The sequence below is a fragment of the Lonchura striata genome, chromosome 6 (genome assembly GCF_046129695.1).
Source record: "Lonchura striata isolate bLonStr1 chromosome 6, bLonStr1.mat, whole genome shotgun sequence".
NCBI lineage: Eukaryota > Metazoa > Chordata > Aves > Passeriformes > Estrildidae > Lonchura > Lonchura striata.
In genome coordinates, this window is record NC_134608.1 from 65,360,930 (window position 1) to 65,386,253 (window position 25,324).

The window sequence follows — 25,324 nt, forward strand, 5'->3', positions numbered from 1 at the left end:
AAATCCTTTCTTACCTGAAGGGGGTAGGAAAATATATTGATACTAGCGAAGAAAGTAATATTTCTTCCCAAACTGCTATGGGTTTCAGATTCAATGTTCAGTTTAGGAAGGCTCTGGCCAGCCCTGAAGAAAGGCTGGAGGCCAGAGGTGCTCCTCAGGGCTCGCCTGCTATTGCCAGTTACAGTCCAGCTGCCCAAAGAGGCTCCATGAGCACGTGGTGAGGAGGAAGAGGAGGAAGGTGCGAGACACAGGGACACAAACCTGAGCAGCTGGGTTTGAGGAGAGAGGAGCTCAGCATTGCAGATCGCAGAAGAAACCAAGCCCAGTCCCCCAAGCAGGAGGAGGAGAGGAAGGGCCCCCCAAGCTGGCTGCAGGCAGACAATGGAGACCTTGCCCAGATGTTCCCAGATGGGCTGCAGGAGGGAATACACAGCCCTGCTTTTCAGCTCCTCCCACCACTTCTGACCCTGCTACTGTCGTGAGATAAAGCCCGATGAAATCCTGCTCAGCGTGGGCAAATGAGCCCTTGAAGGACTTAGTGTCAGGTCAAGGCTTCCTTTCCCTCCCAAAGCCTTCCCTTGGCAGCCTTGGGCAGGGGATTCATCCTCCCTCCCTCCTCCTTCCCACAGACCTGCTCTGAACCACTCTGTGGGCACTTTCCATTCTCTGTGTCTGTCCTCTGTCACCCTGATTCTTAAGTCTTTCTAAAGCCTTCTGAGTTTACATTCCTTTAGAGAACTTTCCCACACCATTTCTGTAAACAACATATTGTTTACATTCTTTTATGGGGGTGGAGAACACTTGATGTACTAGTAGTTTGTCCAATGTCTTTGGAGAAGTAGCCCATTCACTCTCCAATCCAATGTCACCTTGGGAAGGTATAAAAGACAGAGTCAGATAATAAACGTTCTTTTTTTACCTTGCAAACAGCAAGTGGCTCGCGTCGTGCTTTCACGTGTCCTACAGCAACAGTCCTCAAGTGCAGTGCCAACCTGGGTCAGTCCTGGCTCTGTCCTGAGCTCCCAGGAGCTCACAGGCTGAGATGGCAACGCTCAGCCACACCAGGGCCCTGACCCTGCCAGCAGCACCCCCACAAGCAGCAGCAGCAGCAGCTGCAGCAGCAGCAGCAGCAGCAGCAGCAGCAGCAGCAGCAGCTGCAGTCGCCTCTCAGCTGTTGGTGCCCCTGCACTGCAGCCCCTCCCGCTGGCACCAACGTTCCCTTGTGGCCTTGGAGACAATCCTGAATCCATCCATGGGGTCACAGAGCCATGGAATCCCAGTGTTCCAGGTTCCTGGAATCCTAGAGTCATTGAATCATGAGAACCACACTCAGAGGAGGAGGAGGAAGAGGAAGAGGTGGACGCAACGAGGAGGACGAAGAGGAGGTGGAAGATGAGGAGGAGGAATAGGAGGAGGAAGAGAGAGAACGAGGACAAGGATGATGATGATGATGAGGAGAAGAACGAGGAGGAGGAGGAGAAGAAGCAAGAGGAGGAGCATGAGGACGAGGAGAAGGAGGATGCGGAGGAGAAGGAAGATGAACAGGAGGAGGACAAGGAGGAGAATAAAGAAAAGGAGGAGGAGGAGGACAAGGATGAGGAGGACCAGGAGGAGAAGGACGAGGAGGATGAGGACGAGCAGGATGTGGAGGATGAGGAGGAGGAGGAGGAAGATGAGGAGGAGGAGAAGGAGGAGAATGAGGATGAGGAGGAGTACGATGAGGAGGAGGAGGAGGATATAGATGAGGAGGATAAGGAGGAGGAGGATGAGGATGACGAAAAGGACAAGGATGAGGAGGACAAGGAGGACCAGGAGGACAAGGAGGACAAGGAGGAGGAGGATGAGGAAGACGAGAAGGAGGAGGAGGAATAGGAGGAGGAATAGGAGGAGGAAGAGGATGAGAATGAGGATGTGGAGGAGGATGATGAGGAGAAGGAGGATAAGGATGATCAGGACAAGGAGGAGAAGAAGGAGGGGGAAGACTAGGATGACAAGGAGGACAAGGAGGATGAGGACGAGGAGGAGGAGGAGGAGGAGGAGGAACAGGACAAGGAGGACGAGGAAGACCAGTAGGAGGAGGAAGAGGAGGAGGAGGGGGAAGAGGAGGAGGAGGAGGAGCAGGATGAGGAGGAGGATGAGGACGAGGATGGGGATGAGAAGTAGGAAGATGAGGATGAGGAGGAGGAGGAGGATGAGGAGGAGGAGGCGGAGAAGGGGTTGTTAAAAGAGCAGTTAAAGAATGAGGAGCTGGGAACCTGTGCCCATGGAGAACCCATCTCCAGATGTGCTCCATGCCCTTAACAATGGCCCCGGGGGAAATGGGAACCCCCTGGCTGTGCACGGCTGCTCCCAATGTGCAAATACAGCCCTGGGCAGTGAGACTGGGACTGCCTGGGAAATTGTTCTGGGTGTGATGGCCCTGGCAGGGCCAGCCCAGAGGCTGCAGGGCTGGACCTTCATCCACTGGAATTAGGATAATTCAGAAGCAAAGGAGAGTTAACAATACAGGAACAGGAATCCAGATTCCTCCAGGACACTTTGGTTTAGTAACTGCTCACTGGAGCTTGGCCTTGCAAAGTGCTCATGTCATGGGAGGAGGAACTGATTATCAAGGGAAAATTAAAGTAATTTAGTTAAACAATAGTGAACAAGATTGGATTATTCAAACCCATGTCAGGGTAGCACAATTATTGACATTGTCAGTGTTTAAAACAATTGGGAAAAAAGGAGATCCACCTCAATTCACTGCTGTTGGTGGAGATAAAGGGTTTGGATTCAGCAGTGCTAATAATGGAGCCAGAGCGTTGGTCCAGAGGCCAAAAGGCCTCCCAAGGCAGCTGAAGGAACAGCTCCTGGGAAGGACAGCAGTGTTTGAATCCTGAAACCTGGGCAGGAACGATGGGAATGTGTCCCTGCAGCCAAGTGCTCTGTGTGAGAACAGGTAGATATTACAGGGGATTGTTTTACACATCCTGCCAGACCAAATCTCCCTGTTTGCCCCAGTGAAAACTCGTGACCTGGACTCCATCTAGGATGGAGCCAGGGCCAGGCTCTTGTACTGCCCAATGTGCATCCCTTGAAGGCCTTTTAATAAATACCTGCTTTATTCCTTTAACACTGCCTAGCTCGGTTCTAGGCAGCTTCTCAAGGCATCGCCACGAAACCAAGGGAACACAGACCAGGTCTGGCTGGCTGGGCCTCCTGGGGACCACCTGGCCACCTTGGCATGTCCAGGGCTGCTTCTCACCTGCCCTGAAGCCCTGGGGCTCTGGGCTTTCCTTCCTATGGGAGAGAACTCTCCTTCTCCTCCATGGGCCATGGCCAAAATTGGGATTCCTCCTCCAAAACTCTGTACATCCAAGGATTGCTCCCAAGTGAAAGCTGCCAGGACAGACAGGTCTGGCTGCCCTTGGCCTCCTGGGAGCTGCCTCTCATCTGCTTTAGAAACACTGGGGCTTGGTGCTTTCCCTCCAGTGGAAATAACTGTCCTTTATCTCAAGGTAACTGTTGTCAAAATTGAGATTCCTCCTCCCAAATTCCATCTATCCAAGGATTCCTCCATGACAAATGATGCCAGGAAGAACAGGTCTGTTTGGCTGAGCCTCCCAGGAGCCACCCCTTTCTTCTTCTGCCTTTGAAACACTCGGGCTCTGTGCTTTCCTTCCTATGGAAAAAACTGTCCTCCAGGTGTCCATATCTGAAACTGGGATCCCACCTCTAAAATTCCCTATATCCAAGGGTTGCTGCCAGGCAAAATCTGCCAGTACCATCAAGTCTGGATGGCTTTGGTCTCTGGTGGCTGCCCCTGCCACACTGGGGCTCGGTTCTTTCCTTCCCATGGAGATCACTGTGACACTGTGGGCACCTCATGGAGCCAAGGGGATCATTGTGGCACCACTGGAGCCCATGGAGCCAAGGGGCCCTGGTGACACCGCGGGGCTTCATGGACCCAGAGACCATTATGACTCTGTGGGGCCTGATGGAACCATGGAGACCATTCTGACCCTTCAGGGCCTCGTGTCACCAAGGGGGCATTGTGACACCTCAGGGCCTCCTGGAAGCAAGGGACCATTGGGACACTGTGGGGCCACATGGAACCGAGGGAACATGGAACAGGTCTGGCTGGCTTGGCCTTCCAGTGGCCATCTGACACGTCTGGCTGATGCTGGGATGTCAAGGGCTGCCCCTCATCAACTCCTGGTGCACTGGGGCTCCTTTGTTTCCTTTGTATGGAAAAGAACCATCCGTCTTTTCAGATGCCCATTGCCAAAACTGACACTCTGCCTAAAATCTTTCCTATATTCAAGGGTATCTCTAAGAACAAAATCTGTAAGCTCTGGCTGGCCTTTGCCGCTTGTGGTCACTTCTCATTTGCCCCAAAAGCAGTGGGGCTCTGTTCCTTCATTCCTATAGAAAAGAACTGGTCTTCATGTCCAGGGACCATGGCCAAAACAAGAATTGGCTACCGAACCCGGCCGGGCTCACGGAACCATCTGCAGCCCCGGGAGATATTGACTCTGCCAGTGCTGCCATCCTCCCTCCAGTGAGAGAAAAGGACACAGGGCAGGCACACAGAGGAGCAACATGAAGACACTGAGGTCAGTGAAGAGGAAGTTGAGTCCCAGATGGGAGGGATGAGGAGATGCCTTGATCTTGGGGCTGAAATCCTCTGCTAAAGCTATGGAGAAGGATATCATGGATACATCAGACTCTCTTTTTCCCTATAATGCATTGAAAAGTATGGGGAGATGACTTGTTTCAGCAAAGGCCTCCATGCTAAAGTAAGCAAATGTTGAAGTAGCTGTGATCCCATGAGAAGTTTGAACAGAGAAAGAGAGCAGAGTGATGAGACCCTGTGTCCTCAGGGAGAGAAGATCTCTGTTCCCAGAGATGATGATTTCAGAAATAGATGAAGAGAACCTTTGCTCTTAAACAGCTCATGTTTATACTAATACCCCATAAGCTGACATGGCCCATAAACACAACTGTGGGAAAAGCTGTGAAAAAATGGGAGGGACTTCATGACTGCAGATTTTTCCAGTCAGCTGTTATTCACGGAAATGAAAAGCCATGAGATAACAGTTTTCTTGTGGAGAAGTCTTCATAACATTAACAAGAGGAACTTCTCTCCCTAAGTGAAGTGAAGAAAGACTATTTTAGAGGTGGTAAACTGACTGAAAATTTTGGGTTTTGTCTCTTTACATTGTCAGGTTGTATGGAGAGAGGAAGTGTTCTGAAAGTTTTGTTCTAATTCTTATTACTCTTTCTTTAGTTATTGTTAATACAATTTATTTATACCCTTTTAATATTTTTTGACTACTTCGCCTTTCTCCTAATCCTATGTCACAGCAGGAAATAGTAAGTATATTCTAGTGAGTGCACTGGTAATTAGCCACCACACTATTGAAGCATTGGCCGAGAAATCTCAAAATGATGACCCAAAATCACTACAGAAACTTAATGACAAGCTGCACGAGAGCAGAGAGAAATTGAGGCAGACCCATGGTTTGTCAGGACTTGCTTGATCCTAATGAGCCCCGTGGTGCATTTGGAGCTGAGCCCTGGAACCTCAGGGCCTGAGAGGAGATTGCAAAAACTTTTCCCAGAGTCAAAGTCAGAAGAAAACCCCAAAGTGGTTGGGGTCTAAAGCATTAATGGGAACCACAAAGGTTCATCTATACCACAGTCTCTTCATGGAGTCCTTGGAGGAGGGAACTGGAGGCCAGGATAGCACAAAAACCTCTCAGAGACTCAAAATGGCACAAAGAACTGTCAATGTGGAAAGGAAAATCCAAAGTACCTTACAAAAGCTAAGAATCTCAAAGTATTAATGAGCCCTACTGAGTGCCTGAACAAAGCTCTCAAGGGACTCATTAAAGCAGATAATTGGGGCCATGATTGCACAAACCTCTCACAGAGTCTGTATAAAAAGGCAAACACCAAGTACCTTAATAAAACTGAAGTACCTTGAAGCATTAATGGGCCCCACTGAGTGTTGTTCCTGACAAAGCCTCTCCAGGGACTAATTACAGCAGATAATTGGAGGCCATGATTGCAGAAACCTCTCAGAGACTCCAAGGCAAAAGCAAAAGCCAAAGTCCTTTGAAAAACCTGCAGTCCCTGGGAGCATGAAGGAGCCCCGAGGGCCATTCCTGACCAAGGCTCCCCAGGGACTCCTTCCAGCAGATCCTTGAGGCCACTGGGATGTGGGCATGGGGGGGATGCTGAGGGCAGGACCAGGGGCTGACAGTGCCCAGCCTGGCTGGGGCTGTCCAGGAGGCCCCAGGGCCTCAGGACAAGGTGTCTCCTCACAGCCCTTGGTGACACAGACCCTGCTGTGCCCCAGGGCACCAAGACTTGGCTTCTCTTTGTCCCCACCTGGCATCAGTGCCTCCAGTTCTCTGCTCTGCCTGGGGCCTGGGGACACTTTCTCAGTCGTGTCCCTCAGTGGGACCCATTAAAAGTCCCAGAAACTTTGGAGCTGGATTGCGACTTGGAGTTCTGGAGAGGTTTCTGCAGCTCCCTCTCAGGGCCTGATGTTCAGGCCTGAGCACAAAGCCCCAGAGGGTCATTAAAGTCCTTGTGCTGTGTCTGTGCTGCTGAGCTGGGCCGGGCTCCTGTCACAGAGGGTGATCCTGGTAACCAAGCAGAGCTTCAAAAGCACATTTCTCTTGCTGAGCAGCTCTTCTCCCAGCCCAGCAGGGCTGGGGCACTGCCTGCAGCCAGCCCGGGCACAGCACAGAGGCACAGAGAGCTTCAATCAGTCAGGGCTGGGAAGGGGCTGAGAAGTGCCCGGGGCAGAATCACTGCCAGCCCTTGGCACAGGAACCTCTGGCTGCAGGACAATGCAGCTGCAGCTCCTGCAGTGATCTCCTAAAGCTGGAACATGCCAATGCCCACTGACCCTGTGAGTGCATTCTCTGCTCATCTCCTGTGCAGAGCAGCCAGGGGTGCCCAGGGCTGTCCTGCAGAGCAGGGTCCTGCAGCCCAGGGCGCTGTGCTGGGCCAGGGACTCTGCTGCCTGCCAGGGACAGCTCTCAGCCGGCCCTGGAGCTGCTCCCAGCGCTGGCCAGGAGCTGTGGGGGGAAGGAGCCACCCTGAGCAGGGCAGGTGCTGCTGCTGAGAGGGGCTGGCTGGGGCAGGGCTGCTCCCAGCTCCAGACCAGCCTGGGCACAGCTCCGGAGGACACTTCCCAAAGAAGGTAAGCCTGGGATTGCTGTAAAGATCAGGAGCTTTCCTGAGAGTGTTTTCTATTTCCTGCTTGGAGCAATATGGGAAAGTTGGGGTGATGAAAAAAACATTTTTGTTTTATACATTTTTCATATATTTGTACCTCTGTAAATTACTATTTTATAGTTATATACTATTATATAGTTATAAAATTATAATCCTTATTAACTATTAAACTCTAATTAACTCTATTGGAATACTATTATATAACTGTAATCCTTAAATAACTCTAGTACATTTCCTTACTTTTATTTTAGATTTTAGAAGAATAAACTGACTGCCTAAACACATTCCTGAAATACTGCATAGTCTTATTATCAGGAAGAGGACCTACGAGAACAACATTTTGGTTTTCGACCAAAATGTGAGCAGTCACAAGAAAAAGTAAAGGCATAGAAGCCCTTGGACCTACTCCAATGGTTTGAGCCTGGGGAGTATAACTGGGGCAACTGAATCTCCTATTGGATGTTCCTATTAAATACCCTAATTAATTAACCGTAATAAATTGTTGAAATCAGGGACTGGGTGTCCCCTGGGGACACTTGGAAGCTTCCAATAAAGGTCTGATTTTTACTGTAGTCTTCTAACACTGTTGCAAGGGTTTTTATTTTTTATTTTTTTTCTCTTTTGATTATAGACACCAGGGGGATGAGAGAAGCAGAGCAGGAATTGTAATCCCAGAATGACAGAACATTCTGAGTTGAAAGGGACACACAGGATCATCAAAGGAATGTTTGAACATTTACAGAGACTCCAGAACTGTGACTTTGGGTGGTCAGTGTCTCTGCTGGGAGCCTCCCAAAGGGCCTTCAGCCACTCCTCAGCCCTGGGCAGCAGCAGCATCACCTCTGCAGGGCCCAGCAGGGCTCTCCTGAGCTGCCCTTGCCCAGCTGCACACAGAGCCTGCCCCAGCCAGGGCCCTGCACACAGGCAGGTTTCTGTAGGGCCGGGCCCAGGGCACACAGGGTGGGATGGGCTCTGTGAGCGCTGGCAGGGACAAGGCACCTCTCAGGAGGGGATGTCCAGGCCCAGGGAGATGCTCAGGGAAGCAGAGGGGGCTGAGCAGAACAGTGCTGGGGGAACAAGCCCATCCAGCCCCTCACCTTCCTTCAGCCACAGGGAATCCTTTGACTCTCACATCTCTCAGTGGCAAACTCTGAGTGCAGCAGGAATGCTGGGGATTTCTGACCTCAGAGAGCAAGCAATGATGTGTGGGTAGGAAAACAATTCCTAAAACCAACTCCTGCCATCTATGTCCTTTAGAAATAAAGTGAAATACCATTAGAAGTTCGAATGCAGATGCTACCAAACCTTTCTGCATTAGGAGTGATTCCCCTGACAAATCCTGAATATCCAGCCTTGTCCCTCTTCCACAAAGCCACTAACCCAGGGCAGAAGAGCAGGGATGGCTCCTTGAGAGCCCCCATGCACAGCTCTGCCTGCTCCTGGCACACTCAGCCAGCACAACTGGAGCTCAGGCAGGAACCTGGGTGAAGGTTTTCCCAGAGCAGGAACAAGGGTGGGTGAGTCCCAGCAGGACAGGTTGCAGGGAATGGCCCAGGTTTGGCTCCAAGCAGCCTCTCCTGACTTGTCCCTGTCCTTTCTCCATGAACAGGTGCCCATGTGCAGCCACAGCAAATGTCCAACAGCAGCTCCATCAGCCACTTCCTCCTGCTGGCACTGGCAGACACGCGGCAGCTGCAGCTCCTGCACTTCTGCCTCTTCCTGGGCATCTCCCTGGCTGCCCTCCTGGGCAACGGCCTCATCATCAGCGCCGTAGCCTGCGGCCACCACCTGCACACGCCCATGTTCTTCTTCCTGCTCAACCTGGCCCTCAGCGACCTGGGCTCCATCTGCACCACTGTCCCCAAAGCCATGCACAATTCCCTCTGGGACACCAGAAACATCTCCTACACAGGATGTGCTGCACAGGTCTTTTTTTTTGTTTTTTTCATCTCAGCAGAATTTTGCCTCCTGACCATCATGTGCTATGACCGCTACGTGTCCATCTGCAAACCCCTGCACTACGGGACCCTCCTGGGCAGCAGAGCTTGTGCCCACATGGCAGCAGCTGCCTGGGCCAGTGCCTTTCTCAATGCTCTGCTGCAAACAGCCAATACATTTTCCTTGTGTCTGTGCCATGGCAATGCTCTGGGCCAGTTCTTCTGTGAAATCCCACAGATCCTCAAGCTCTCTTGCTCACAACCATACGTGAAGGAATTTGGCCTCATTGTGTTTTCCATTTCTTTACTATTTGGTTGTTTTGTGTTCATTGTTTTCTCCTATGTGCAGATCTTTAGGGCCGTTCTGAGGATCCCCTCTGAGCAGGGACGGCACAAAGCCTTTTCCACCTGCCTCCCTCACCTAGCTGTGGTCTCTCTGTTTGTCAGCACTGGTGTATTTACCTACCTGAAGCCCCCCTCAAAGTCCTCCCCATCCCTGGATCTGGCCCTGTCAGTTCTGTACTCGGTGGTGCCTCCAGCCCTAAACCCCCTCATCTACAGCCTGAGGAACCAGGAGCTCAAGGCTGCAGTGTGGCAACTGATGACTGGAAGCTGTCAGGGGCATTAAACTGCTGGCCAATTTCTTGAAATAACTTTGAATAAAAGTCGTCTTTGATACTTCTTGTTGTTTTCCTCTTGGAGGTTCTTTTTCTTTGTTTTACATTTAATGCTGTCCACAAATAAATGTAATTCCTTGTGCCATTTCTCATTTCGTTTCTCTCCACTTTCCCTGTGGCCAAAGACTGTGCCAATGAGGGGCTGTGCTCTTGGTGGCTTTAAAGGAACTAAAGGATGTCCCAGCAGAGTTTTCTGCAGAGATGCCCTTTGGTTGCCTTCTCTGGAGCTGCAGCAGCAATGTCTGTGTGCAGAGCTGGGGCAGATCAGGGCTGGCACAGCAGCTGTGCCCAGGAGCAGCAGCACTTGGTGCTGCCAGTGCTGCTCCCGTGGCCCTGCCCCGCTGCCCTGGTGGCCCTGGTGTTGCTGCAGGGCCTGAGTGCTCTCGGGGCCGGGCACAGTCCTGGGGGTGGCAGTGCCGGGGCTGCAGCAGGGACAGGCCATGGGCACTGCTGGGGCAGCACTGACGCCTCAGGCCAGGGCCTGGGGGCTCCAGGCTCCTTGCCCAGGCTCTCTCAAGAACATGGCCAGGCCAATGCTCAGCACAGAAAACCCCCGTGAGCAGCCCCAGGCTGCAGGTGTGGGGACATGGACCTGAGGGAGCACAAATGCCATCAGCCCCTGAAGCCAGGAAGGGCTGGGGGATGCCAGGGAAACCACTCAGCTTTGTGCTGGTGTCTGCAGTCAGCCAGAAAGTTTGTTCCCATCAGCTGGGAGTTTCCTGTCCCACTGCAGACGCTGCTGCTCAGAGCCAGGGCTTCCTGGCAGCCACCCCCAAACTGCCCTGAGCATTTCCTTGGCTTCACCTTTGTTTTCTTTCCTCTTCCTGCTACAGATTTCTTCCTCTTGCCCACCTCTGTTCCCTCCCCTGCACACAGCCCATCCCTGTGTGCCCTTTCCTCTCTGCCCCACTCCCCATTGCAGTTCCTGACTTGGCACCATGGGAACATCCCTTGGGGAGCAGGATCATCCCACAAGTGCTGCAGGAATTGTCTGCAGGCTCCTGCAGTGCCTGGTGCTGCTCCATTGCCAGAGGCACCCCAGGCCAGGGGGGCACATCTGGGCTGCTGTGTCTGGCTGTGGGGCTCCCTGTTCTGGGCAGTGAGGAGGAGCTGCAGAGGCTCTGCAGGACTGGCAGGATGGGCTTTGGGGCTGTGAGGAGAAGCTGAGGGACCTGGGCTGCTGGAGCTTCTGAAGAGGAGGCCCAGGGCTCCTATGCAACTGCTCCAAGGGTGGTTTCAGAGAATCACAGAACCAGCAAGGTTGGAAAAGACCTTGGATATCATCAAGTCCAACGTGTGCCCTGACACCACCTTTTCTTCCCTGAGCCTCCTCTTCTCCAATATCAACAACCCCAGCTCCCTCAGCCGCTCCTCACAGGACTTGTGCTCCAGACCCCTCACCAGCCTTGTTGCCCTTCTCTGGACATGCTCCATCCCCTTCATGTCCTTCCTTAATTGGGGGCCCAGAACTGGACACAGCACTCAAGGTGCTGCCCAACCAGTGCTGAGCACAGGGGAAGAATCACTGCCCTTCTCCTGCTGGCCATACCATTCCTGATCCAGGCCAGGAGCCATTGCCCTTCTTGGCCACCTGGGCACACTGCTGGCTCATGTCCAGCCTGCTGTCCATCAGTCCCTGCAGGTCCCTTTCTGCCTGGCTGCTGTCCAGCCACTCTGTCCCCAGCCTATAGCACTGCAGGGGTTGTTGTGGCCAAAGTGCAGGACCCAGCACTGGGACTTGTTAAACCTCACCTTGTTGGATTTGGGCCCTGGATCCAGCCTGTGCAGGGCCCTGTGCAGAGCCCTCCTACCCTCCAGCAGATCAACACTCCCAGACAACCTCGTGTCACCGGGTTCCATGAGGCCCCAGAGTGTCCCAATGGTGTCCATGATTCCATGAGGCCTCCCAGTGTCACAATGTCCCTTTGGTTCCATGGGACCCCTTGGTGTCACAAAGTCCTTTGGATCCTTGGGCCCTGCAGTGTCACAATGTCACCGTGGTCCCCAAGGCCCTGCAGTGTCACAGGGGATCCTTGGTTCCATGAGGTCTGGCAGGGCAGCAATGCCCTCCTTGCTTCCACAGTGTCACAATGGCCTCTTGGTCCCAAGAGCCACCACAGTGTCAAACATGTTTCCTGCATTCCGTGAGTTCCTGAGGGGCAGCACTGGCCCCTTGGTTCCCTGGGTTCACAATGGCACGAGGTCCTGCTCTGTCACAAAGCTCTGCATGGTTCCACAAGGCCCTGCAGGGTCACAGTGGCCTCTTGGTTCCATGAAGCCTCAGAGTGCCCCATTGAATTCCTTGGTGCTGCAGTGTCCTGGACTCTGACACTTCCTAAATTGGGGACCCCAGAACTGGACCCAGCACTCGAGGTGCTGCCCAACCAGTGCCCAGCACAGGTGAAACATGGATGAAAAATAAAAACCCCACAATTCCAATAAAGATTTGTAGGGAATGGTATGTTTATTTGCAGCGCTGGACACATGTAGGGACTCATCGCCCTTCAATGGACATGCACACCCCTAAGAAGTCCCAAAACTTTTTTATTACCCTTAATTAATTTCCATAGTCATAGAATTTCACAATAGGTTAATGCATATTCATTCTGATGATTTCATGTTACACTTAGAGCTAGTTACACTTGTTTTTGTCAGAAAGTACAGAAAGAACTCCTGGGTCACTCTGCGTGGTCTGTTTAAAGGCCCGAGGAGTCTTTCTTATCTCTTTTTAGTGTGGAAATTTGCATTCTTTCTCGTTAGCTAGGGCAACTTTGCTAGTGCTGCAGTTACCAGACTAAACAGAATATTTCACTCATGTTAGCAAGCTCAAAGGAGTACATTTCACCTAAATCCAAATGGATTTCTACCCTGTTAAATTTTCACTCTGTCTCGCAGGGGAAGAATCACTGCCCTGGTCCTTCTGGCCACAACATTCCTGATCCATAGGAGTGCCAGGGGTTGGATGAGGGAAATGGTGGGGGGTGGGTAGGGACAAAGTGTTATTGATTGTCAGCCATGAAGGATCATGATTTTCATATGTATTCAGATTGCATAACAAGGTGCTGGGGGTCAATATTAATTGGATATTGCTGATATCAAAATATAAGTAGGAAAAGTTAAAAGGACAAAACAATTCTCTCTGCATTGTTTTCAATATAGTCTATCCACTTTGAAGACACTTCTGAAATCTGGTCCTGTCCTGACTGGGCCAAGGGCTACAGCATGAGCGATCTCCTGCTTGATCTGGGTGAAAGCTTGTTGCTGCTCAGGGCCCCAGTGGAAATTGTTTTTTTTGTGGGCGACCAGGTAGAGAGGGCTCAAAATCTGGCCATACTTGAGAATGGGCATTCTCAGAAAACCTATGGCACCTAGGAAAGCTTGTGTTTCCTTCTTGGTGCTGGGAAGAGACATCACGGTGATCTTATTGATGACCTCAGTTGGAATCTGACTCTGTCCATCTTGCCACTTTACCCAAGGAACTGGATCTCTCAGGCAGGACCCTTGACTTTGCTCTTCTTGATGGCGAAGCTTCCAGCAGAATTTGGACGATCCTCTCTTCTTTCTCAAACACTTCCATTGCCGTGTTCCCCCACACAATGATGCCACTGATGTATTGCAGGTGTTCTGGAGCTTCTCCCTTTTCCAGTGCAGCCTGGATCAGCCCATGGCAGATGGTGGGGCTGTGCTTCCACCCCTGGGGCAGTCGGTTCCAGGTGTACTGCACGCCCATCCAGGTGAAAGCAAACTGAGGCCTGCATTCTGCTGCCAGAGGAATGGAGAAAAATGCGTTAGCAATGTCAGCAGGGGCGTACCACTTTGCTGCCTTGCACTCCAACTTGTGCTGGAGTTCCAGCATGTCCAGCACAGCAGCGCTCAGCAGTGGAGTCACTTCATTTAAGCCACGATAGTCTACAGTCAATCTCCATTCTCCATCAGACATGTGCACAGGCCAGATGGGGCTGTGGAAGGGTGAGTGGGCCTTACTGACCACCCCTTGGCTCTCCAGCTCATGGATCATTCTGTGGATGGGGATCACGGCATCCCGATCCGTTCAATACTGCCAGCCGTGCAGTGTTGAGGTGGCAATTGGCACTCGTTGCTCTTCCACACTCAGGAGTCCTACTGCAGATGGGTTCTCTGACAGTCCAGGCAAGGTGTTCTACTGCTTAATGTCCTCTGCCTCTGCAGCAGCTATGCCAAAAGCCCACCTGAGTCCCTTTGGGCCTCTGTAACAGCCGTTCTGGAGGAAGTCTATGCCCAGAACACACGGGGCCTCTGGGCCGGTCACAATGGATGTTTCTGCTGCTCATTCCCAGCCAGGCTCACCTTGGCTCCCAACAGGGTCAATTGCTGCGATCCCCCCATCACCCCAGCAATGGAAACAGGTTCTGCCCCCACATGTCCTGATGGCATTGGGGTACACTGCGCACCAGTATCAGCTAAGGCTTCATATTTCTGTGGCACTGATGTGCCAGGACATTGGATCCACACTGACCAAAAGATCCGGTTTTCCTGTGCCTCTCCCTGGCTTGAGGCAGGGCCCCTCTAGCCCTGGTTGTTATTTCTTTCCTAGGTATACATGGCAGAGGTACTTTAAAGGGATCTGACAAATCACACCTGGCAGCTCGGTCATGGGAGTTTGAGGCTGCCTTCACTTCACTGGAATTCCCTCGGTCAGTGCTTCCCTCCTTGAGCTGACACACCCACACTGCCAGGACAGAAATGGGTTTCCCATCCCACCTTCCCATGTCTTCCCCATGGTCACGCAGAAAGAACCCCAGGCCAGCCCGTGGGGTGTACCCTCTCTCTCTGGCTGGGGAACGTTGGGCTCTGACTTTGGGGCCTGTGACTCGCACTGGGGCAATGTGGGAACTGTTCCTCCTCACCTCCTCCCTCATCTCCCTCATCTCCTCTTTGAGTTCCTTGCCCACAGCAGAGCCATGAGCCTGCACTGGGCCATGGATCATACTCTCACAATTTCTCAGCTGTTGGCAGCAGAGCCCACTGTCTCTCGGCTGTTATCGGCATTGATCGTGGCAATGAAGGTGGTGTACTGAGATGGCCCCAGCCTTGCCAGACTCCACAGCATTTGCCCTGTGCCCCTAACCTTGTCGGGGTCAGTATCATGCTGTCCATCCTTCCCAAAGAGTACCTCCAATGCTGCCACTTCCCTCAGCTGTTGGATCCCTTCCTCAAGGGTTTCCCAGCACGTTCTGTGCTGGTGCTCCTGCATTCTCACCCTGTGGACAAACCTCTCTCTGACACTCATTAAAATCCACTCCCAGAGGGAAAGGGACCCTGGCTCCCTTACAAAAATCTGATTCATACCTGAGTCTTGGGTTAAGAGTCCCAAATTCCTTGCCTCACCACCATCCAGCTGGACACCTGTACCCATGAGGTCTCAGACTTGAAGCAGTCAGGTTGTATAAGCCTCACGTCTCCGTCGTTCAATGTCCTTGTGCAGGTTACAGAGACTTTTGTACGTCAGGGACTCGGTGATGATCACAACCTCTGGCTCCCCTGTGGGTTGTGAGGGCCTTCCCTTATCTGGGTGCTCTGATTCCATCTTAGACCTCCTTGTTTCTACAGGGGCGACTGCTGCTGGCTGTGGCTGCCTTTGTGGCTCAGCTGGAACCTGGACAGTTGTAACATCTGTGGGTTCCACTGCTGCCCCATCAGACTCTCCTTTTTTGGGGCAGGGGGAGGGCTTCTCACCAGCTGGGGAATGCACTCCTTCAGCATCTCCTGCATCTCCTCAGCAGACCCCCACCCAGTCTGGGTGGTTCATATCTGGGGTGGCTGTGGGGCAGGGTCAGGCTCTGGGGCAGCAGCATCCCTGGTCTCTGGGGCCGTGTCAGGTTCTGGGCTGGGTGTCAGGGTGGTTATCCAGGTTAATCTTCCCTTGTCTCTCCGTGCCAAATAGAACAGGGCTAACAGCAACACAGCCCCTGTATGATATCATTGGTATTTGGAGTGGATCTGAGCCCTTCACAAACTGGTGGGGCAAACCCAAAGAGATGGTTAAAGGCTTGGGACAAAATTTCCCCCGGTGTCATTTCCTCACAGTAGGTGCCACTATTAAAGTAACCCCAAAAGCACACAGTCAGTGTGTGACAGCTGTGAATCCATGTGCCTGCTTCCCAGAGGAAGTTAAAGATCCATGAATTCTTCCCTTTATTCACCCATAAAACAAACCGGAGAACAGCCACAGCAGCCTTGGCTGTAGGAGCCGTGTTTAGATCAGGGCCTGCAAATGGAGAAATGCAGCCACGGTTCCGTGCCACCCAAACCAGGGCAGGCTGGAGCACAGGGTGCCGCTGAACGAGGTTTCTGTAGCAGCACACAGAAATTGGTTTACTCAAGAACTGTTATTCCCTTTTTTGTTCCTGTGCCCTCGAGCCGCACGTTGGGTGCCAAAATCTGTCTTGGTTTGCAAAGACAGGAGTCTGCTAAGGAAGGCAGGAGCCTCCCCTGAAATGGGGAAAAAAAATGTAGACCCCCCTCCCTCTGAATTGCTATAAATTTGAAGTTAAGGGTGACTCTCAGGCAAAAATATGGGAGCAGGAATAACAGTTCTTTATTAGGGAAGAAAATAAAAAGATAAAATAAGCAATGCAGTGAACCAACCTCTAACAGATGGCAATTGAATACATCTTGCCTTGCAATCTAGGACAACAACTTATTCAGCATGAATCACATCCATTTACCACATGCCCCTTACCCACAGATATTGCCCACCTGGGACTGACATCCCAAAACATTTTTTAAAAATTGTGCATTTTTCTTCATAATTAAAATTAAGTAAATTTTTAATTAAATTAATTAAACTGATTGATTTTTGATAATAATAATTAAAATTTTATTTTGCTTATGCATAAAAATATTATTCTATATTTTAACATTTCATCTTAATGCTTCTATAAAAAAATCTCTGTATGTTTTTTGCAACCAAAAACTGATTGGTCATTGGTTCTAAGTAACACAATTCCCTTCATTAATTCATTGACCACTATTGGCTATTGATTTTACCCCCTTTATTGTATTTTCCTTTATTTGTATTATTTTTATCATCATTTTTATCATTTTCACAGACAGGGTAAAAGCGGCCACTTTGCGCACACGGAGACATTTCTGGGCACATTTGGGGCAGTTTTGTGTCTGGGGAGGGAATTCAGAGAGAACTTGAGGGTCTGGGGGCCCCTGGGGGAGCCGGGCGGGCGCTTGGAGGGGCACTCAGGGATCCTGAGGGGCAGTTCGGGGTCCGGGGGAGCACTCGGGGGTCCGGGGCCCTGGAGGTCAGCGAGGGGAATTTGGGGCCCTTCGGGGTCCGGGGAGCACTCGGGGGAGCTTGGGGAGATTTAACCGGGTTCCTCAGGGCGCAGGGCGCGGCAGGAATTTTAGGCGCGGAACTGTGTTCTGAGGGGCTCTGGGGCCGCGGGGGATGAGAGGAGAGGAATTCCCAGAAGTGGCTGTACCGGGCACCTGTGGGGCTGGGAGCACTCAGGGGATCCGAGGACGGTTTTAGGGGGTCCCGAATGGGCGCTGAGGGCACTTGGGGATCCCGGAGGGTCTGGGGGACACTGATGGGACAGATGGGGGCGGTACCGGGGTTCTGTGGAGCGCGGGGCATGACGGGCGTTGTAGTCCCGGCCCTAATGGGGCTCTATGGGGCCGCAGAGCATGACGGGAGTTGTAGGCAAAAGAAAAGATGGCGCAGACCCCAGGCACCGCCCCCAAAGCCATGATCCCTGACGCTTATTGGTTGGAAGCAGTGATGGGCGGGACCCTCCGCCAATGGGAGGTGGCGGGGACGGGAACAGCCCATTCCAGTACAGCTCCAGTGCCCCTCCAGGGCGTCCCAGCACAGCCCAGTTCATCCCCAGTACAGCCCAGTAGAAACCGAGTTCCCCTCCAATCTTTCCCAGTACAGCCCAGTCCCTCCCAATACACCTGAGTTCATTCCCAGGCCCTCCCAGTTCATCCCAATGTCATCCACAGTATGCCCCAGTATTGCCCAGTCTTCCCCACAATGTCCCTAGTTTGTCCCAGTATCCCCCAGTTTCACTCCCAGTATGTCCCAGTGTACCCCCATAGTCCATCCCAGCCCACCCAGATTCCCCCTCAGTGTTCCTCATGTTCCCAGGCTGTCCCAGACCCCAACAGTTTCACTCCCAGTATGTCCGAGTGTACCCCACAGCATTCCCAGTGTTCCCCAGTATGTCCCAGTCCTCCCCAGTGTTTCCAAGGACAGTTTAATTTCTCAGGGCTGCCGTGGCAGCCAAACCCAGCAGTGGGGTCAGTGCAGTGCCCATGGCCACAGCCCCTTGCAGTGCCCAGTGCAGCTGGGGTTGATGATCGACCCTCACAGCTGGCCCAGGGCAGGTCTGGAGTGGTTTTGGTGGCACCTTGGGCTGGCACACACCTGAGGAGGGTGTCTGTTTTCATGGGGAAACTCAGGGGTTTTAGATTGCTCCAAACATAGAAAAAGGGAAAGCCCCTCTTAGGCTGGGTGCAGCCAGCTCTGCAGGCACAGCAGGTCCCAGGTGAGTGAGGACAGACAGGATGGGCTGGGGCAATGTGGAGCAAGGTTGTCCACGCTGGGCCAGAGCTCAGGGCACAGCTTCTCTGAGCAGGCCAGAGCTCCTGTGGGGAGACCCTGGCTCAATATCAATCACAGAATGCTGCAATCGCCTCTGATCTAAAGAGAAATGTAATAAAATACACCCTTTAAAACGGGAATGTGCATTTCTTACAAGCACTTTGAAATCTTTCTCCACAACTGGAATAGGAGAACTTTATTGACCTTCTCAGGGCTTTGGTGTTGTTTGCATCAGACTCAGTCCCTGAGAGTGTCTTCAAAAAACTTCTCAAGAACTCAAAGTTAAATTAAAACTCCAAAGTTTCTTGAAGTTTTAATGGGTCCCACTGAGGGACAGGACTGAGAAAGTGTCCCCAGGTTACAGTCAGTGCAGAACACTGGAGTCAGTGATGACAGCTGGGGACAAGCAAGGGGTTGGTGTCTCTGGTGCTGAGCAAACCTGGATGTGTTTCAGGAATGCAAAGGGCCCAGGCCTGAGCCCCAGCCCCTGGCAAGGCAGATCCTGTCCCTCCCTCATTGCTCAGGGCTCTTCCCGGGATGGGCACTGGCATGTGGGGATGGGCAGTGCCAAGGGCAGGACCATGGGGCTGCCCCTGCCAGGCTGCTGAGCAGGGACAAGGAGGCACTGAGGCCCCAGGGCTGCAAGGGTCACTTGTCCCCTCGTGGCCTCAGGCCCAGGGCCAGCAGCCATGGCCAAAGGGCTGCACAGGTTGGCTCTGTCAGGGCCTTGCAGCTGCTGCACATCCCTGAGCCCTCTGCAGCCCAGGCTGTCCCACGGTGTCCCTGCCCTGCGCCTCTGTCCCTGCAGGCTGTCGTCACCCCCGGCTGCCCCACCTCGCTGGCCCTTCCTTTGCTGGCAGCTCTGCCTCCTGCTGCCCCTGCCTGGCCACACAAAGCCTTGGCCTTGATACCCAAAGGGTTAATTCCATTTTTACCGTGCCTGGGAACTTTTAACACAGGAACAAGGCGTGCAGGAGCTGCTTTTCCAGCAAGGACAGTTGGAAGTGTAGAAGACATCTGGCTCAAGAATGCAGTGATAGAAAAAGCAAGGACTGAACCTGGGAACTTGGGGTGGGTTTTATGGCAATGGGTAAATTGTAATACACATTTAGTGACTGTGTATAAGCAACACACTGGTAGAGTTACATGTCCACATAAAGGTTAGGAGTTATCCCTCACTAGACCCAAGGCCTGAATAAATGATCCCCTCTTAAATAGCAAATTAGTGTTAAGGAGTCTTGTTCTGATATTTCAGAGATTTGGTGGCCTGGGGCCTCACAGAACCCAGGAGTCAGCTGTGACTTTGTGCAAACTCCTGGAACAAAGGGTCCATGGTGACACAGCAGAACCCCATGGAGCCAAAATCCATTTTGGCACACTGGGGCCACATTGAACCAATGGTCCATTGTGACACCACGGATCCAAGGAGACCATTGTGACCCTGAGAAACCTCTTGGAACCAAGGGGCCATCCTGACACAGCAAGGCCTCGTGGAACCACAGGTCCATTGTGACACTGCAAGGTCACACGGAACCAAGGTGGCCATGGAACCAAGGTTCTGCCATGGAACCTCATGGAACAACGGGACCATGGTGACACTGTGGAACCAGGGAGACTGTTTTTGGCAGTAGGAAAGCTCATGGAACCCCAAGTCCATTGTGGCACAGCGAGGCCTCATGGAACCAAGGGACCATTGTTAAACTGTGTGGCCTCATGGAACCATGAGCCATTGTGACACAGCGTGGCACCTCGTGGAGCCAAGAGTCCATTGTGGCACTGTGGGGCCCTGTGGAACCAAGGGGACCACAGTGACTTTGTGGGGCCTCATGGAACCATGGAGACTGTTCTGACACTTTGGGACCCACTGGAACCAGGGGTCCATTAGAGCATGGCAGGGCCTCATGGAATCAAGGGGACTGCAGTGAACACTGTGGGTCCCCGTGGGATGAAGGGTCCAATGGAACCATTGTGTCACCATTGTGTCACCATTGTGTCACTCTGGGGCATCCTGGAACCAAAGGTCCATTGTGACCCAGCAGGGCCTCATGGAAGCATGGAGACCATTTCTACATTTTGAGGCCTTGTGAAACCAAAGGGCCTCTGTGGCACTTCAGAGCCTCGTGGGGCCAAGGGGACCATTGTGACACTGTGGGGCTCAGTGACACCAATGGTCTGTTGTCACACTGCCAGGCCTTAGGTGTGGGTGCTCTGCTTGTTTTTTCTACTTGTGTCCTGGTCAGGATTTTAGGTGCCTGAGACGATAATTCGTGTTCAGACTCAGGTGCTTCTTGTTTCTTATCAGTGTTGCAGCCTCACAACTGTGAGTTCTGCAGTCTTTCATTAGCAAGTCACAAAATGGCCAAATAATTTCTTGTTACAAGGTCTTTAAAAACTATCCAACCAAGAAATGACACCTATATTATTTTCCCTTTTGACCCAATAACTGATCCCTCGAAGTCAGCAATGCGGACTTTTCTGTCCAATCACAAAATATCACCCAAAGCCATAAAGAATAATGTAAGAAGGTAAATAAGAAGAATGTGTCTCCACCCTAAAACCTCCATCTTGCTTCATATTTATTACTATGTTCTGAAACCCCAAACTCTAATTTTCCCACCCTGTGGTAGTATACACCTCTAACCAACTACGCACCTGTAACCCCAGTGCTATTAATCAATTTTGGAAGCCTTCTCCACAGCCTCAGGTCAAATGCAGTGTTCTCTTGCAAGTCTGTGCCTTTCAGCACAGCGAGTTTAACATTCTCAGCATCCAGGGTTCCAACACTCATGGAATCAGGGACACTCCTGTGACACTAAAGGCCTCACTGAGCCATTGTGACACCACAAGGCCCCATTGAACCGAGGGGCCATTGTGACACTGTGGAGTGTTGGCAGGCCAAGGGGCAGCTGTCACACTGAGTGGCACCATGGAACCAAGGAGCTGCAGGGCCCATGGAACTAAGGATTCATGGAACAGTGTGGGACCCCATGGAACCAAAGGTCCATTGTGACATTGTCAGGCCCATTGGAATCCTGGAGGCCATTCTGACACTTTGAGGCCTCGTTGAATCAAGGGGCTCTGCAGGGCCCCATGGAGCCAAGGAGACCCTTCTGACACTGTGAGTGCCCATGGAACCAAGGGTCCATTGTGATCCTGTGGCACCAAGGAGACCCCTGTGACCCTGCAAGGCCTCATGGAAGCAAGGGACCATTGTGACACTATGGAGCCCCATGGAAACAAGAGGCCAGCGTGACACATCTGGGCCTCATGGAACCAAGGATCCAATATGACACCACCAGTGTGACACTGCAGGGCCCCATGGAAACAAGGGGCCAGTGTGACACTGCAGGGCCCCATGGATCCAAGGGAACAGGTCACAGGTCTGGTTGGCTTGGCCTGACTGGTCCAACTGCCCTTGGCATGTCGAGGGTTTCTTCTCATGTACCCCTGAAACAGAGCCCTGGGGCTCTGGGCTTTCCTTCCAATGGAAAAGAACTGCCCTTCTCATTCAAGCATCCATGGCCAAAATGGGTTTCCCCCCTCAAAATTCCCAATGTCCAGGGATTGCTCCTAAACAAAAACTATCAATACCAACAAGTCTGTTTGACCTTGTCTTCCTGAGAGCTGGCTCTCACCTGCCTTCAAACACTGAGGCTCTGTGCTTTTCTTCCTGTGGAAAAGAACTGTCCCTCCTGCACAGGCAACCATGGCCAAAACTGACACTTTTCCTCCAAAATTCCCTATATGCAAGGGTTTCTCCCAGACAAAAGCTGCCAGGACCGACTACTCTGGCTTGCCTTGGCCTCTGGTGGTCTCCCTATTCTGCCCTGTAACACTGGGGCTCTGCCCTTTCCTTCCTATAAAAAACAACCATCCTTCATCCTTCATCCATCTCATTCTTTCAGCCAGGTGTCCATGGCGGAAATTGGTATTCCACATCCAGAAATTCCATAGTCAAAGATTGCTCCTGCACAAAAGCTGCCATTACAGACAGGTCTGGCTGGCCTTGGCATCCTTAGGTGGGCTCTCACCTGCCTTCCAAACACAGGGGATCCATGCTTCCCTTCCTATGGAAAAGAACTGGCCTTCTCCTCCAGGCACAAATGGCTGAAATTGGGATTCTACAGTCACAATTCCAAATATCCAAGGGTTGGTCACAGACAAACATGCCAGGACAGACAGGTCTGCCTGGCCTTGGCCTCCAGTGACTGCAGAGTTCATCAGATCCTGAAACACAGGGGCTCTGTGGTTTCCTTTCTGTGAGACCACTGTGACACTGTGGGGCCTTGTGGAACCCAAGGGCCATTGTCACCCTGGGGGCCTCATGGAAGGAAGGGGCCACACTTCAGAAGCAAGCAGAACATTGGGACACTGCAGAGCGCCATGAAACCAAGGGAACATGGAACAGGTCTGGTTGGCTTGGCCTCCCAGGGGCCACCTGACAAATCCAGCTGATCTTGGAATGTTGAGGGCTGCCTCTCATCAGCTCCTGGAGAACTGGGGCTCTGTGCTTTCCTTCCTATGGAAAAGAATCATCCATCTTTCCAGGTGCCCATGGCCAAAACAGATACTCCTCCTGAAAACTTTCATATATGCAAGAGTAATCCCACCCAAAAACTGCCAGGACAGACAGCTCTGGCTGGCCTTGGCCTCGGGTGATCACCTCTCATCTCAAGGAAGCCCTGAGGAAAGTATTTGAACAGGTTTGGCAGCTCTAACATAAATGAGTCTCTCGTTCTCTGAAAAATTCAGATGCTCTTTTGATCCTATGTGTATTTTTTTCCTCATTGTGCATTATGTGTGAAATATAATTTTCAGCTAAAAAAATATTATTCTTATCACTTTCCCAGTGTTATCTGACACAAAACACCTCATCTACATATGGCTCCAGGCCAACTGTATAAGCAAACCCAAGAAAGAGTACACCAGGCATTATTGTCTCTGCTCCCATCTGTCACGTCTCCTCTGGAGCTGGAGGTGCAGCCCCAGCACTTGGGAGGGCTCAGGGGGCCACAAGCTCAGCTCCCACACAGAGAACCTGTGGACCTTGGATGCTTTTCCTGCCCCTGCCCGCTCAGCCAGGCTGAGATGGACACTGATGGTTTCTGTGCCAGGCTCTCCCAGCCCAGCCCAGCTCCCTGCCAGCTCTGCCAGCTGCCCTGAGCTCTGGGCAGCACCAAGGGCCTCTCCCCAGCACAGCCCAGCCGGCTCTGGCCCCACAGCTCTGCTCAGCCCAGGCTGCTCTGGGAATGGAGCAGCTGAGGAATAGAGTCACATCCAGGGGTGTCCCCAGGGCTCAGGACTGGGGCCAGGTCAGTGAAATCTCTTTTTTGTTGATCTGGATGAGGCCATTGAGGGCACCTTCAGTCAGTTCCAGGTGAGCCCAGGCTGGGTGGGAGTGTGGCTGTGCTGGAGGGCAGAAAGCTCTGCAGAGGGATCTGGACAGGCTGGAGCCATGGGCCCAGGACAATGGGATGAGGTTCACCAAGGTCAAGGGCCGGGTCCTGCCCTGGGCTCACAACCACCCCAAATCCCTGGCCATGCCCTGCCCCTGATCCCCACAGCCTGTCCTACTTCCTTCATCCCTGCATTGCCAGGGACTTTTTGGAACAAGGGAGCTCTGCTCTGGCTATGGAGGGAGGTCCCAGTGCCACCACTGGAGTGGGAACCACAACTCATCAGGCTTGTGCCCTTTGGGGGTCAGGAACTGGTGAGACTCAGAGGCACAGAAAGTTTCTCTTCATGGCTGACAGACCATGGATGAACAGGACACTATTTAATAACAATCACGCTCTTCCCTGAGCTATTTGCTACGTCCCAGCAGTGCCTGATGAGTCCACCATCCACAAGTGATTTCCATACTAAAAGTGATTTTAGACAAAAGTGGTTCTCTGATAGATATAAACACAGTTAAGTTCTTGCATCAGGATGCTCATCCTGAAGTGGGGGCAAAACAGCTCAAACAATTCCTGATTTGCAAAGCTGTCAGTGGTGGATGGAGAAGGGAGGTCAGGCTGCTTTTGGTGCTGAGGAAATGCTGAAACCAGCCTGACTCATTTCATCTCCTCCTGCCCTGGCTGATCTCCCCTCTTTCCCCTTCCACCCATTGGCTTCTGTCTCCCACCAGGCCCCTGGTGAAGAGCCTGGCTCTGTGTTCTCCATCCCCTCCTCGCTGGCACTGCCAGGCTGGGATGAGGAGCCCCTCAGCCTTTCCTGCTCTGGGCTGGACAAGCCCAGCTCCCTCAGGCTCTGCTCACAGCCCAAGGGTTCCTGCCCCACTTTGGAGGCCCTTCCCTAACCCTGCTCCAGCTGCCAGACATCTTTCCTGCCCTGGGGAACCCAACCCAGGCCACAGGGACCTGGATAATCCACGCCCTTGATGTCCTGGTCACACAGCCCTGGCCCCTTTTCCCCTTGTCAGGCTCTGGGGTGGATCCTGTGGAACATCCTTGGGTGGCGGCTGTGGCTCCAGGTGGGCCGGGGGGATACCAGGGGACAGGGACCCTGCTGGGCAGGAACAGCACTGGACTTGTTGGGAGAAACTGTGAGTAAGAGCTGGAGTGGAGTGACCAACCCAGTGACCTCACAGAGCCCTCCTGGGATGTCACAGAGCCCCTCTAGGATGTCACACAGCCTCTCTGAGATGTCACAGCCCATTCTGTAATGTCACACAGCTGGTCTCTGATGTCACAGACAACTCTGTGATATCACAGTCTGCTCTGCAATTTCAGAGCTCTGTCCTGTGATCTCTAAGCCTGCTCTGCGATGTCACAGAGCTGGCCTATGATGTCATAACCCCTTGATGGCCTCACATAAACCACTCTGTGATGTCATGGACCATTCTGTCATAGATCACTCATGTGATGTCATAGCCC

At 52.3% G+C, this 25,324-nt stretch overlaps 2 protein-coding genes across 2 annotated transcripts in view; both read left to right on the plus strand.

Annotated features, from left to right (window-relative positions):
- LOC144246356 (uncharacterized) overlaps positions 1-25,324 on the plus strand; it is a 387,512-nt gene that overhangs the window by 238,490 nt on the left and 123,698 nt on the right. The window contains 1 exon segment of the mRNA XM_077783741.1: positions 18,434-18,451. Within this exon segment, the coding sequence (XP_077639867.1) occupies positions 18,434-18,451 (18 nt within the window).
- Positions 8,869-9,801, plus strand: LOC110484325 (olfactory receptor 14J1-like). Its single transcript, XM_031507826.2, has one exon. The coding sequence runs from the start codon at positions 8,869-8,871 to the stop codon at positions 9,799-9,801; it is 933 nt and encodes a 310-aa protein (XP_031363686.2).